Source organism: Hypanus sabinus, chromosome 5 (assembly GCF_030144855.1).
Source record: "Hypanus sabinus isolate sHypSab1 chromosome 5, sHypSab1.hap1, whole genome shotgun sequence".
NCBI classification, from domain to species: Eukaryota; Metazoa; Chordata; class Chondrichthyes; order Myliobatiformes; family Dasyatidae; genus Hypanus; species Hypanus sabinus.
In genome coordinates, this window is record NC_082710.1 from 82,530,472 (window position 1) to 82,545,462 (window position 14,991).

The 14,991-nt window shown below is 40.4% G+C and overlaps 1 protein-coding gene across 1 annotated transcript in view; it reads left to right on the forward strand.

Annotated features, from left to right (window-relative positions):
* LOC132394271 (contactin-associated protein-like 5) overlaps positions 1-14,991 on the forward strand; it is a 977,958-nt gene that overhangs the window by 483,174 nt on the left and 479,793 nt on the right. The window contains exon 15 of the mRNA XM_059970196.1: positions 5,215-5,454. Coding sequence (XP_059826179.1) covers positions 5,215-5,454 — 240 coding nt within the window. The remainder of the gene's footprint in view (positions 1-5,214; positions 5,455-14,991) is intronic.

The following is a 14,991-nucleotide window of genomic DNA, read 5'->3' on the forward strand; positions in this document are numbered from 1 at the left end:
TGAGTCTACAACAGTTAGCAGCCTCCTATGATCCTGTGCATTGGAGGCTCCATTTCAGGCTGTGATGCAACTAATCAAAATGCTCTCAATCTGTACATCTATAGGGATTTGCAAGGTTAATGCAAAAATAAATACTGGCAACAAATGCTTTATAGAAGAAGATTGTTGCAATGAGCTTTGAAGTTTCTAACCTCTTTGAAGATGTTAGAGAGACTGGGCTTGTACACGCTGGAATAGAGGTTAGAGAGACTGGGCTTGTACACGCTGGAATAGAGGTTAGAGAGACTGGGCTTGTACATGCTGGAGTAGAGGTTAGAGAGACTGGGCTTGTACATGCTGGAATAGAGGTTAGAGAGACTGGGTTTGTACACACTGGAATTAAGGAGATTGAGAGGGGATCTGATTGCAACATATAAGATTATTAAGGGATTGGACAAGATAGAGGCAGGAAATATGTTCCAGATGCTGGGAGAGTCCAGTACCAGAGGGCATGGTTTGAGAATAAGGGGTAGGTCATTTAGGACAGAGTTAAGGAAAAACTTCTTCTCCAAGAGAGTTGTGGGGGTCTGGAATGCACTGCCTCGGAAGGCAGTGGAGGCCAATTCTCTGGATGCTTTCAAGAAGGAGCTAGATAGGTATCTTATGGATGGGGGAATCAAGAGATATGGGGACAAGGCAGGAACTGGGTATTGATAGTAGATAATCAGCCATGATCTCAGAATGGTGGTGCAGGCTCGAAGGGCCAAATGGTCTACTTCTGCACCTATTGTCTATTGTCTATATCTCTATACTGTAAGAGGCCATCAAATGTAGTATTTGGAAAAGGTTAAGTGCTGAGCTTTAGTAGTACAGTTTTATTAGCTTTCTTAGGGTTAGGGTATCTAAAGGGTATATCTATAAAGATCATCATGTCTGAAATGATAGAAGGTGAAATGTGATTTCCTTTCTTTAAGATATAAATACTGCTATTGAACATGAAGCTTCTTGCTGAACTTGCTCAATAACAAAGATCATAAGATATAGAAGGAAAATTTGTCCATTCAGCTCATCAAGTTTGCTCTGCTATTCAGTCATGGCTAATTTATTATCTCTCTCAACCCCATTCTCCTGCCTTCTCCCTATAACTGTTAAAAATTAAACCTGTGCATTAAATACACCCAATGACTTGGCCTCCACAGCCATGCATGGCAATAAATTCCACAGATTTACTATCCTCTGGCTAAAGGAATTCCTCCTTATCAGCAAGAAGGGTTTTGATAGCCGTAAGATATTTAATGGCACTTAAAAAATAAATACCAGACAACTTGTTATCTATAATTGCTTGTACAAATGATGTAATGTAACAGCTACAACCTATATCTCAGTTCCAAAATTCCATTTGTTAATAGATCTAAATTCTGAAAGTTTCCTGTGCAGCGCAGCCACTGACTAATATCAAACTGATAGTACCTGAATTTTCTTTATTTCTGTGTGTGTGTTTGAATAGATCTTCAGTATTTCATTCATCTACGAGAAATGATTGATAAGTTTGTGGCTTAAGGTAGAAGGAGTCAATTTTAGAAAACATGGCACATTTATTTTTTAACATAGTTAATACCTCATCTCCTTCTACCATAGGCCACAAACATCAATCACCCCGATGAATTATTAACTTCAAACTTTCTGTATAATCAAAGAGTTGAACTGCATGTGCATGTAACAAGAGCCGTATAACTCATTTCCTTCTACCATAGGCCACAAACTTATCAATCACCCCTGCTGTGGACACTTTCTGGAGGTCCAAGATCCGTATGTTCCATGGCCACCAGACTAAGTGTGTAAATGTAGGAGGGGACTATGTTGAAAAATAAATGTACTAGGCTTTCTAAAATTGACTCCTTCTCCCTTAGGCCACAAAGTTATCAATCACCCCTCGTATTTGCTGACACAATTCTGTGCATCTCAAGATAATGATGTTGAAGATTTGTTTTGGGCCTTGTAGTGATAGAAAGTAAATTACAACAATTTTGTCCATAAATTTGTTCTTAGTTTGTTGTGGCCATGCATGATGCTCCACTTCTACAAACCCATGAAATAGCACCACAAACTGGATATTTCCAGGCATCTACTTTATCTTGTCTCTGTTCTTTCTCATGTTACTATGGCTGGCTTTTTAGGGCAATGCACACATTACATCCTCGAGCAATTACCATGGAGACCTGTTGAGTAGATAGAGAAGCATAGGGAAATCAGACAGAGACTCATACTTAAAGTTGAAGTTTAGGTTTAATTATCATTCAACCATACATTAATATAGTCAAATGAATCAGTGTTCCTCTGGAGCTAAGGTGCAAACCTCATAACCAACAGCACACTGCACATAGTACTTAGCACAAATAGTGCATATGGTTTTGATTTCTGAAAAACAGTCACAAAAAATATGCCCAAGTCCCTGCATGCCTTGACAGTAGACTAATGGTAAGTTCTTCTGGTCCAGCTTGTTCTTCCATCAAACAAACACGGGAGAGCAGCATTGAGCGAACATGGGAGAGCAGCATTGAGTGAACACGGGAGAGCAGCATTGAGTGAACACGGGAGAGCAGCACTGAGTAAACACGGGAGAGCAGCACCGAGCGAACACGGGAGAGCAGCATCAATAGGAAGGGCCAAACCCCAACCCAGTATGGATTCTAACAAGCCTAGGGAACCCCTGCTCACTCTCAGATGGCCCCGGCAACTCCACCCCTGGGCAATTGCAGCAGGCAACCTACGGAATGGGCTTGGTCCTCACCAAACCAAGGCAAAGCAGCTTCCCCACTGTCAGTCTCTGCAATGAATCAGTGAATTGCAGTTGGTCCAAAAGGGTCTTGCAATCACAAGAAAAATGTCCAACACAATCACTCAGTCCATTTGTTGGACAGTGCACTTTCCCGGCACAATGGTACACAATAAATCCAGCTCCATCGCTATTGAGTAATTCGCTGATGGAGTGAACCTGCAGTACTTGATGTTCTTAGTATCCAGCAGTGATGTGATCATAAAAAGGACATGCAATACGAACAAATTCACGCTTGACTGGACCAGAGCAGCAACTGCATCCAAGCTCATCCCATCTTACCGAAAAGTTGGGATTCATTGACACTCATGAAGATTAGACATTTAGGAACAAGCTGATTAGTTGTCCACCATGATCCCAAACATCTTTATTGTCACTTCTTGGAGTTTTTCGAGCATATGAGGCATTCTCAAATAAAAGGTGCATAGCTCAATATTAAATGTTGAAGAATAAAGGGTCAAACATGCTTCTACTTCCAAGGATGTTGCCTTATCCCAGTGAGTTATGTTCAGCACCAGATTATCCAACTGATCTTTCCATTCTGTGTGATTCTTACTATTTCCCATTCCCATCTTCTTGCAAAGATTAAGAGGTTAGCTTTATTTGTCACTTGTCTATCAGAACATACAGTGAAATGTGTTGTTTGTGTCAATGACCAATACAGTCTGTGATGTACTGGGAGTGTCGCCATGCTTCTAGCACCAACATAGAATGCCCACAACTTACTCACCCCAACCCATAATCCTTGGAATGTGGGAGGAAACCAGAGCACACAGAGAAAACCCATACATCCATGAGGAGAATGTATAAGCTCTTTACAGACAGCAGCAAGAATTGAACCTCAATCATACAGCTGATGCTGTAAAGTATTATGCTAACTGCTATGTTATTGTGTTGCCTGTTTCAATACAACATCAATAAATACTGTGCTGATCTTGTACTCTTTCATAAATTGATTAAATTTAAGGGACTTCTATTCATCAATTAACTACCCCAATTGTAATTTGGTTTATAATTGTCACATCTATTAGATACAATGACAAGTTTTGATTATATTGCCATCTATACAAATCATTTCATTGCATTAGTACATTGAGGTTACTGTATATAAGTGAAAAACAATAACAATGCAGAATAAAGAGTTACAGTTACAGACAAAATGCAGTGCAGACAGTCTTTGCAGAGGGTTCAGAGGAGGTTCACAGAGATGATTCTGGGAATGAAAGGGTTATCATACCACGGACATTTGAAGGCTCTGGGTCCATACTCGCTGGAATTTAGGAGGATGAGAGGGGATCTCATTGAAACCTTTCGAATGCTGAAAGGCCTAGACAGAGTAGATGTGGAAAGGATTGTTCCCATGGTGGGGAAGTCTAGGACAAGATGGCACAGCCCCAGGGTAGAAGGGCATCCATTTAAAGCAGAGATACAGAGAAATTTCTTTAGCCAGATGTTGGCGAATTTGTTGAATATATTACCACAGGCAGCTGTTGAGGCCAGGCCATGATTGACTGACAGAGCAGACTCAATGGGCCAAATGGCCTAATTCTGCTCTAATGCCATATTTTTATGGTCTTATGGTAGTTAAGATGAAAGGCCATAATTAGGTAGATTGTGAAGTCAAAAGAGTACATTTTGTTGTACTAAGGAACCATCAATAGTCTTACAAGAGCAGATTAGAAGCTGTTCCTGAGCATGGTGGTACGTTCTTCTCTATCTTTCATTCTTTTGAACTGAGAAGTGCAAAATAGCCTTTATGAAATGTTTCTCAAAAATTAAACTATCCTGGAGCCAAAATTTGGTCAAGACAGCAGATTTGCTCCACTTTGCATCAACCCAAAACTTCCACTACTTCATTATTGATTAATGCATTCCTCTTATTTTTCTCCTGAACAGTTTAGACTACCTTGTAATTCCATGAGGCAAGATTCCAATAATCTAAAAGCATAAGCATCTAATTAATACATTTGCATATTTAATATTACATTATTATGTCTGAGGAAAGTTACAACAAAATAGAAATTTGAAAAATCAATTATTACTTCCAAATATGCCAATGAACTGGGTTGAAATTTAGTTAATTGGTCACATTTTATATACCATTCAAAGTATAAAACTCTAATATTTAAATGTGTTTCTTCCTAGCAGAAATCTGTTGAGATGAGTAGAACTAATTTTATGCACTGATATAAATTATTTGTATTTCTTTTCACTGGAAATTGTGGCAGTCTAAAACATCATTTGAGCTGAAGATATTTTGTACATTGAGCTTAGGTAATTTTGCTAACAAAATTTATAGCACCAAAAATAAGAAACATATCTTCCATTCCATCCCACATCTTGATCATTACTCTATTGCTGTTACAGGAGTTCATTGTTCTGCAATAATCTTTCTGCAGGTGGAACAGCCTCAAGACAGAAGGGCTTCCTAGGATGCATTCGCTTCTTACGGTTAAATGGGGTCACCCTTGATCTTGAAGAAAGAGCTAAAGTTACCCCTGGAGTGAAGCCTGGCTGCCTGGGACATTGTAGCAGTTACGGTAACCTGTGTCACAATGGAGGAAGGTGCATAGAGAAATACAATGGCTATTTATGCAACTGTAGTCACTCTGCCTACAATGGTCCATTCTGTAAAAAAGGTAGGAAAATAGATTCCCAATAGGTAAGCAACTATTTTAGTGGTTCAATCCTGTCATTTCTGATGCTGAAATTTGTTGGTTCAAGTCTCATTGCAGGACCTGAGCATAATGATTTAGTTTTACAATTTAGTGGAATACAGTGGATTCTGATTAGTTATGACATATCAGGACTGGTATATTTTGGCCCAATTAAGCGGCTGCCTCAATTAGCCAAAATGTTATGGAATTAGTTAAAAAGGTATCATCATTATCATTATGTGCCATATGGTATGACGTGGGCAATCATAGTCTTCTATTTTTCCATGATTATGATTGTTCTTGACAGATTTTTTTCTACAGAAGTGGTTTATCATTGCCTTCTTCTACAAGACAGATGACCGCAGCCATTATCAATACATTGTGCGTCTGGTGTCAGTACTCATGTAACCAGAACTCATGATATGCAGCCGCTGCTCATACGACCATCCACTACCAGCTCCCGTGGCTTCAGGTGACCCTCATTTGGGAGCTAAGCAGGTGCTGCACCTTGCCCAAGGGTGACCTGCAGGTTAGCAGAGGAAGGTGTGCCTTGCACCTCCTTTAATAGAGGCATAGCTCCATCCCACCACCCATAAAGAAAGTATAAAGAAGACAGGGCACTGATAGCAGACTTCTTCTGCGAGTGCATCGCTCCAGGAGCAGATCCGTCGATTGGTCAGAGATTAGCCTGTCCAAAACAGGGAGGAGGAGGCAGAGTGGAGCATAGAAGAAAAACTTCAAAGAAGTCTGATGTTCCCTTTTACCAAGGCACAAAGAACAGAGCAGCTGCTCCATGTCTGGCACAGAAGGTGTGTTACAGTGCACAGAGAAAATGTGAGCTGATCAGTTCCACAGTCTCAGACAGCAGAGACATTCAGCCCCACACTTGTTTCCAACACAACTGAAAAAGGCATAAAAAAGACAAACTTTAATTTAATTGAGTAACAAATTATGTACTTACATGGAATACAGAACAAATTATAACACAACCAATATGACTACAGAACTACAAAACTATGTATTACTTCCTGATTGTTCTTGATGGTGGAATTCATTCAGAGTAGGTTGCCGCAAGGCCAAGCGTGTTCAGTTTGCTGACCAGTTTATGGGGGTTGATTGTGTTAAATGCGGAACTGAAGTCCACAAATGACATCATCTCATAAGTGTTTGGTTCCCCTAAGTGAGTCAGAGCAATACTTCAAGAATGGTCTAACAAATGGCTTCTAAAGCCTCAGCATTACAATTTTGCTTTTATATTCTAGTCCTCTCAGAATGAATGCAAACATTGCATTTGCCTTCCTCAACACTGACTCAACCTGCAAGTTAACCTTTAGGCAATCCTGCAGAAGGACTCTCAAGCCCTTTTGCACCTCTAATTTTTTTGTTTTCTCCCTGTTTAGAAAATAATGTACTCCTTTATTCCTTCTACCAAAGTGCATGACGATACACTTCCCCACAGTATATTCCATCTGCCATTTCTTTGTCCATTCTCCTAATGCAGACTCCCTGCTTCCGCAACACTGCATGCCCCACAAAGCTTTCTATCATATAACCATATAACAATTACAGCATGGAAACAGGCCATCTCGGCCCTTCTACTCCATGCCGATGTTTACACACACCTAGTCCCACTGGCCCGCACTCAGCCCATAACCTTCCATTCCTTTCCTGTCCATATACCTATCCAATTTTACTTTAAATGAAAATACCGAACCTGCCTCTACCACTTCTACTGGAAGCTCACTCCACACAGCTACCACTCTATGAGTAAAGAAATTCCCCCTCATGTTACCCTTAAACTTTTGCCCCCAACTCTCAAATCATGGCCTCTTATTTGAATCTCCCTTACTCTCAATGGAAAAAGCCTATCCACGTCAACTCGAACTATCCCCCTCATTATTTGAAATACCTCTATCAAGTCCCCCCTCAACCTTCGACGCTCCAAAGAATAAAGACCTAACTTGTTTAGCCTTTCCCTGTAACTTAGGTGCTGAAACCCAGGTAACATTCTAGTAAATCTTCTCTGTACTCTCTCTATTTTGTTGATATCTTTCCTATAATTTGGTGACCAGAACTGTACACAATACTCCAAATTCAGCCTTACCAATGCCTTGTATAATTTTAACATTACATCCCAACTCCTATACTCAATGCTCTGATTTATAAAGACCAGCATACCAAAAGCTTTCTTCACCACCCTATCCACATGAGATTCCACCTTCAAGGATCTATACACCATTATTCCTAGATCACTCTGTTCTACTGCATTCTTCAATGCCCTACCATTTACAATATATGTCCTCTTTGGATTATTCCTACCAAAATGTAGCACCTCACATTTATCAGCATTAAACTCCATCTGCCATCATTCAGCCCACTCTTCTAACTGGCCTAAATCTCTCTGCACGCTTTGAAAACCTACTTCGTTATCCACAATGCCACCTACCTTAGTACAATCTGTGTACTTATTAATCCAATTTACCACCCCATCATCCAGATCATTAATGTATATGACAAACAATATTGGACCCAATACAGATCCCTGAGACACACCACTAGTCACCGGCCTCCAATCTGACAGACAGTTATCCACCACTACTCTCTAGCATCTCCCATATAGCCACTGTTGAATCCATTTTACTACTTCAATATTAATACCTAATGATTGAACCTTCCTAACTAACCTTCTGTGCGGAACTTTGTCAAAGGCCTTACTGAAGTCCATATAGACAACATCCACTGCTTTACCCTCATCAACTTTCCTTGTAACCTCTTCAAAAAATTCAATAAGATTTGTCAAACATGACCTTCCACGCACAAATCCATGCTGACTATTCCTAATCAGACCCTGTCTATCCAGATAATTATATATACCATCTATAAGAATACTTTCCATTAATTTACCCACCACTGACAGGCCTATAATTGCTAGGTTTTCTCTTAGAACCCTTTTTAAACAGTGGAACTACATGAGCAATATGCCAATCCTCCAGCACCATCCCCGTTTCTAATGACATTTGAAATATTTCTGTCAGAGCCCCTGCTATTTCTACACCAACTTCCCTCAAGGTCCTAGGGAATATCCTGTCAGGATCCGGAGATTTATCCACTTTTATATTCCTTAAAAGTGCCAGTACTTCCTCCTCTTTAATTGTCATAGTTTCCATAACTTCTCTATTTGTTTCCCTTACCTTACGCAATTCAATATCCTTCTCCTTAGTGAATACCGAAGAAAAGAAATTGTTCAAAATCTCCCCCATCTCTTTCGGCTCCACACATAACTGTCCACTCTGATTCTCTAAGGGACCAGTTTTATCCCTCAGTATTCTTTTGCTATCATCTGTGACCTTGACCACTAAGCCATCAATTCCTTCATCCAAATCAATGACACATAATACGTAAAGAAGCGGTCCCAGCACAGCAGACCATCACTGGTCACCAACAGCCAACCAAAAATGGACTCCTTTAATCTCACCCTTTGTCTCCTGCCAGTCAGTCAATCTTATATCCATGTTAGTATCATTCCTGTAACACCATAAGCTGTTATCTTGTCAAACAGCCTCATGTGCAGCACCTTGTTAAGGGCCTTCTGAAAATCTAGGAAACAACATCTTTCTTTTTCAATCTTGCCCGTTATTTCCTCAGGTAATTCCAACGGATTTGTCAGTTTGGGAACCCATGCCCTAGTGGGTTCAACGACAATGTGCTCTAAAAGCCATATCATAGGCCACCTACAAACTCCCTTTCTTGGGATCCAGTACCAATCTGATTTCTCCATCCACCTGCAAATTGAAATTTCCTATTATTGTAATGTTCCCTTTCATACACGCCTTTTCTATCTCAAGTTATAATTTGTATTGGATGTCCTGGCTTTTATTTAGAATCCTGTCTATAACTCCAACCTCCTTATTTCCTACTAAAAGCTATACCTCTCTTTTGAACAGTCACAGATAGAAAATGCTGACAGTTACTTTTCCCACAGGATTTGTCATAGATTAATTCGAGAGCATGGAAATAGGCTGTTGAGACCATGCTGACCACAACATCATTCTTGCTCATACCAGTTGTCCATATTAAGTCCTTAACCCTGCAAGCCCTTCCCTAGCAAGGAAGTACTATTAAGGCTTTATAAAGCACTGGTGATGTCTCATTTGGAGTATTATGAACAGTTTTGGGGTCCTTATCTAAGAAAGAATGTATTGACATTAGAAAGGGTTCAAAGGAGGTTAATGAAAATGATTCCTGGATTGGAAGGCTTGTCATGTGAGGAGCATTTGATAGCTCTACTCAGCTCCACCTTGGGTACTAGCCTACAAAGTACCCAGAACATCCTCAGTGAGTAATGTCTCAGAAAGGTAGCGTTCATTATTAAGGACCTCCAGCACCCAGGGCATGGCCCTTTTCTCACTGTTACCATCAGGTAGGAGGCACAGAAACCTGAAGGCACACACTCAGCGATTCAGGAACAGCTTCTTCCCCTCTGCCATCCAATTCCTAAATGGTCATTGAACCCTTCAACATGACAACACTTTTTTTAAAATCTACAGTATTTTTGTTATTTGCACATTTTTAATCTATTCAATATATGTACTCCGTAATTGATTTAGTTATTTATTTGTTATTATTATTATTTTATTTATTGTTTTTTTTCTGCTAGATTATGTTTTGTATTGAACTGTTGCTGCAAAGTTAACAAATTTTACATCACATACCAGTGATAATAAACCTGATTCTGATTCTGAGTACCCAAAGGAATTCAGAAGAATGAAGCGGGATCTCATTGAAAACTATTGAATGTTGAATGGGCTTGATAGAGTGAATGTGGAGAGGATGTTTCTGGTGGTGGTATAGTCTAAGATCAGGGGACACAACCTCAGACTAGAGGGGCGTACTTTTAGAATGGTGATAAGGAGGAATGTCTTTAGCCAGAAAGTGGAGAATTTGTGGAATTCATTGCTACAGGTGGCCGTGGAGGCCAAGTCATTGGGTATATTTAAGGAAGTGGTTGATAGAATCTTGATTAGTCAGGGCATAAAAGGATATGGGGAGAAGGCAGGTGATTGGGGCTAAGTGGGAAAATGGATTAGCCATGATGAAATGGCAGATGAGACTCGATAGGCCAAATAGCTTAATTCTGCTCCTATATTTTATGGTCTTATGGTCTATCATATACCTTTCCAAATGCCTCTTAAATGCGGCCATTTTACTTGCACAGACAACGTCTTCTTTCAGCTCATTCCAGGTACTCACTACCTTCTGTGTGAAGAAGTTACCTTTCAGGCCACTTCTAAATCTTTCCCCTTATATCTTGTATCTGTGAACTCCAGTTTTGGACTCCGAATCTGTGCTTTGTATTCTGATGTAGAGGCAGCTACATCTGGGGCGGCAAACGCAGTAGTCGAGATTGGTGGTGGTCCGTGTGAAATTTGTCTCACTTGGAAGGGGTGTTAAGGTCTCTAGATGGTGGTAAGGGAGGATGTGTTAGGATAGTGTTAACCTCCTGCAGGGCGAAGTGCCAGATTTCAGGGAGGTTTGGCTGAGCTGACCAGTGAGATACAGAGGGAGTGGTTCCTCAGGAAAACAGAAAGGAGTGGCCATTTTTCCATAAGTTGTAGAAATTTTTTTGGCTGCATGCCAGTGGCTGGCTTCAGGTCAAACGTTAAGGTCAAGTTTATTGTCAGTTGCACAAGCATATGCATGAATGGGTGCAATGGAAGACTTACTGAAACAGTATCACAAGCAGTAACATCAGACACACTACACTCACAAGAAATAACATAAATTATACAACATTTTAACAAGGCATAACAAAGTTAAAGCAAAAATATTGCAAAATTAATTTTGTGTAAAGTGAAGAAAAAGGTCATAGAAACATAAAAAACCTACAGCACAATATAGGCCTTCGGCCCACAAGTTGTGCCAACATGTCCTACCTTAGAAATTACTAGGCTTACCCATAGCCCTCTATTTTTCTAAGCTCCATGTACCTATCCAAAAATCTCTTAAAAGACTCTATCAATCCTCCTCCACCACCGTTGCCTGCAGCCCATTCCACGCACTCACCACTCTCTGAGTAAAAAACTTACCCTGACATCTCCTCTGTACCTACTCCCCAGCACCTTAAATCTGTGTCCTCTTGTGGCAGCCATTTCAGCCCTGGGAAAAAGCCTCTGACTATCCACACGATCAATGCCTCTCAACATCTTATAGACCTCTATCAGGTTACCTCTCATCCTCTGTCGCTCCAAGGAGAAAAGGCCAAGTTCACTCAACTTCACTCAAATGCTGGTAAGACATAATTATTAGGGATGTGCCATTTGATTGAAAAACCAAATTGTTGAAGGGAAGCAGCTGTTATTTAACCAGGCACGAAAAAATCTGCAGATGCTGGAAATTCAAGCAACACACACAAAATGCTGGTGGAATGCAGCAAGCCAGGCAGCATCTACAGGAAGAGGTACAGTTGACATTTCAGGTCGAGACTGTATTTCTTCCTATAGTTGCTGCCTGGCCTGCTGTGTTCCACCAGCATTTTGAGTGCATTATTCATCCATGTGCAGCTTTATTGATTATTTAGTCCCATTTCACCAAGTAGCAACTTTGAATGTTTTTTTATATATTATTGTTTCAGTTTTGGTTGATAACTAAGTAGCATCTGCAGAAGTTTAAAGTTCAAAGTGCATATGTGTCACCATATACAACCCTGAAATTCAGTTCTCTTGCAGCAATCACAGTAAATACAAAAAACACAATAGAATCAATGAAAGACTGGACAACATCCAATATGCAAAAAAAACCCAACAAACTGTTTAAATGCAAGAAGAAAGAGAAAAAAATAGTAATAATGAAAATATAAGCAATAAACATTAAAAACCTTAAAAAATGAGTCCATAGGTTGCAGGGAACTGTTCAGTGATGGGGTGTGTGAAGTTATCCACTCTGATTCAAGAGCCTGATGGCTGAGGGGTAGTAACTGTTCCTGAACTTGGTGGTGTGAGTCCTGAGGCATTATACCTTCTTCCTAATGGCAGCACTGAGAAGAGAGCATGGTCTGGATGCTGAAAGCCTTTGGTGATAGATATTGCTTTTCTGAGACAGCACTCTGTGCAAATGTGTTCAATAGTGGGGAAGACTTTACCCGTGATGGGCTGGGCCTTGTCCATTGTGTTTTGTAGGATTTTCCGTTCAAGGTCATTGATGTTTCCATAGGCCATGATGCAACCAATCTATATATACTCTACCACACATCTATAGAAGTTTCTCAAAGTTTTAGTTGACATGCCACCTCTTCACATACTTGTAAGAAAGTACAGGTGCTGTCTTGCTTTCTTCATAACGGCACTTATATGCTGGACCCAGGACAGATCCACTGAAATGATAACGCCAAGGAATTTAAAGTTGCTGACCCTCAAATTTCTAATCCCACTCCAACTGGCTCATGAACCTCCAGTTTCCTCCTACTGAAATCAATAATCTTCTCCTTGGTCTTGCTGACATTGAGTGAGAGTTTGTTTTTGTGGCACCACTCAGCCAGATTTTCAATCTCCCTCTTCTATGCAGATTTTTCATCACCTCTGATTTGGCTAATGACAGTGATGAAGTTGGCATTGGAACTGTGCTTAGCCTCACAGTCACAAGTATAAAGGGAGTAAGGCAGGGAGTTATGCACACAACCTTGTGGGGCAGCTGCACTGAGGAAGATTTTCTAGGGGATGTTGTTGCCAGTCTGAAGGCACTGAATGATAGGAATTGTTAACAATTCAGGTCCTGATGTGGAGCTTTGACACCTGACATCAATGTTTCCTTCCCTCTCACAAATTCTACTCGACCCTCTGAGTTCCTTCAGCAGGAAGAGAACTAGGAGTGAAAAAACAAAGGCATATACAGATATATTAATTTTGAAAATGCATTTTGTTAAGGAATTACAGTAAGCTCAAGTTTAGCCCCACTTCAGAACATCTGTGCTGAAGTTGAGAATACAACAAATTGATCTATAGATTAGTTCAAATCAGGTGGTAGGGAATTCCATTTGTGTGGTGTTTCTAATCATATGAACATTATAATTGCAAGCTTGGTCAAGGGGTTGTGAAGGAAGAAGGGATATCTTTGAAAATAATGATAGGTGCATTATAATGATTAAAAACCTTGAATATGATTGGGGAGGCTGTTAGTATTTGGAGAAGATGGGGTGGAATATGATTGGTGGTCTGATATTAAAACTTTGCAGAGAGCTAGTAGATCATGAGGCAGAGGTATTTAAAATGGAGGTTGATAGGTTCTTGATCAGGAAGGGTGTCAAAAGTTGTGGGGAGTAGGTGGGAGAATGGGGTTGAGACGATAATAAATCAGCCATGATGGAATGGTGGAGCAGACCCAATGGGCCAAATAGCCTAATTCTGCTCCTATAACTTGTAGTTTAATGGTCTTATTATTGGAGGTGTAAGGCATTCCAGGATAGCTGGAGATCAAACAATAAATCTGCTCTTTTCTGCTTTACCTTTTTCCCTCAAATCCATTGGCAGTGCTATAAAGAGATTTACCTGATGAATTTGGACATCTTGTCTCTGTTCAGCTGCCTGGCAATTCAAAGACTGAGAAATCCGTTCAGCATGTGAGAGCAAAGGAATGGCAAGTGGAGTGTACCTCAGACAAAAGCAAGATGATGCTCCTTGAGAAGTTAAACCAGGGCAGGAGTTAAATAACAAATAACAGTGCTCTCAAGAGTGCTGTAGAACAGAGGTGATCTAGGAGTGCAAGTACTTAGTTCCTGAAAGGACAGTACAGGTGGACAGAGAGGCAGAAAGTGGTTATGGCATGCTTGCCTTCATCAGTCAAGGCATTGACTACAAGAGTTGAGACATCATATAATCATTAGCGAGACCCCACATACCCCATACAATATTGTAAACAGTTCTGGACACCCTACTATAAAAAAGATGTGATTAACCTATCCTGGGTGCAGAAAAGATTTACATGTTTATTGCCAATATTGAGTGGCTTGAATTAAGAGAAGGAATTGAATAGGCTGGGACTGTTTTGTCTGCAGCGAAAGAAGCTGAGAGGTGACCTTATAGAGATTTTGTACATTCATGAGGGGGCAGTCTTTTTTTCAGAGTATGGGAGTCTAAAACTAGAGAGCATAGATTTAAGGTGAGAGGGAAACATTTGAAGGGAACCTGAGAGACATGTTTTCCACACAGAGAATGGTGTATATATGGAACAATCTGCCAGATGAAGAGGTAGAGGCAGGCACAATTACAATATTTGAAATACGTTTGAAAGATGGAGAAAGGTTTAAAGGGATTGGATCAAAATCAGGTAAATGGGACCAGCTCATGAAAACACCTTGATTGGCATAGACAAACTAGGCTAAAGGGTGTGTTACCATAGAGACATAGAACACTGCAGCACATAAACAGGGCCTTCAGCCCATCCAGTCTGTGCCAAACTATTATACTTCTTACAGGTCCCATTGACCTGTACCCAGACCACAGGCCTCCCTTCCATATACCATCCAAA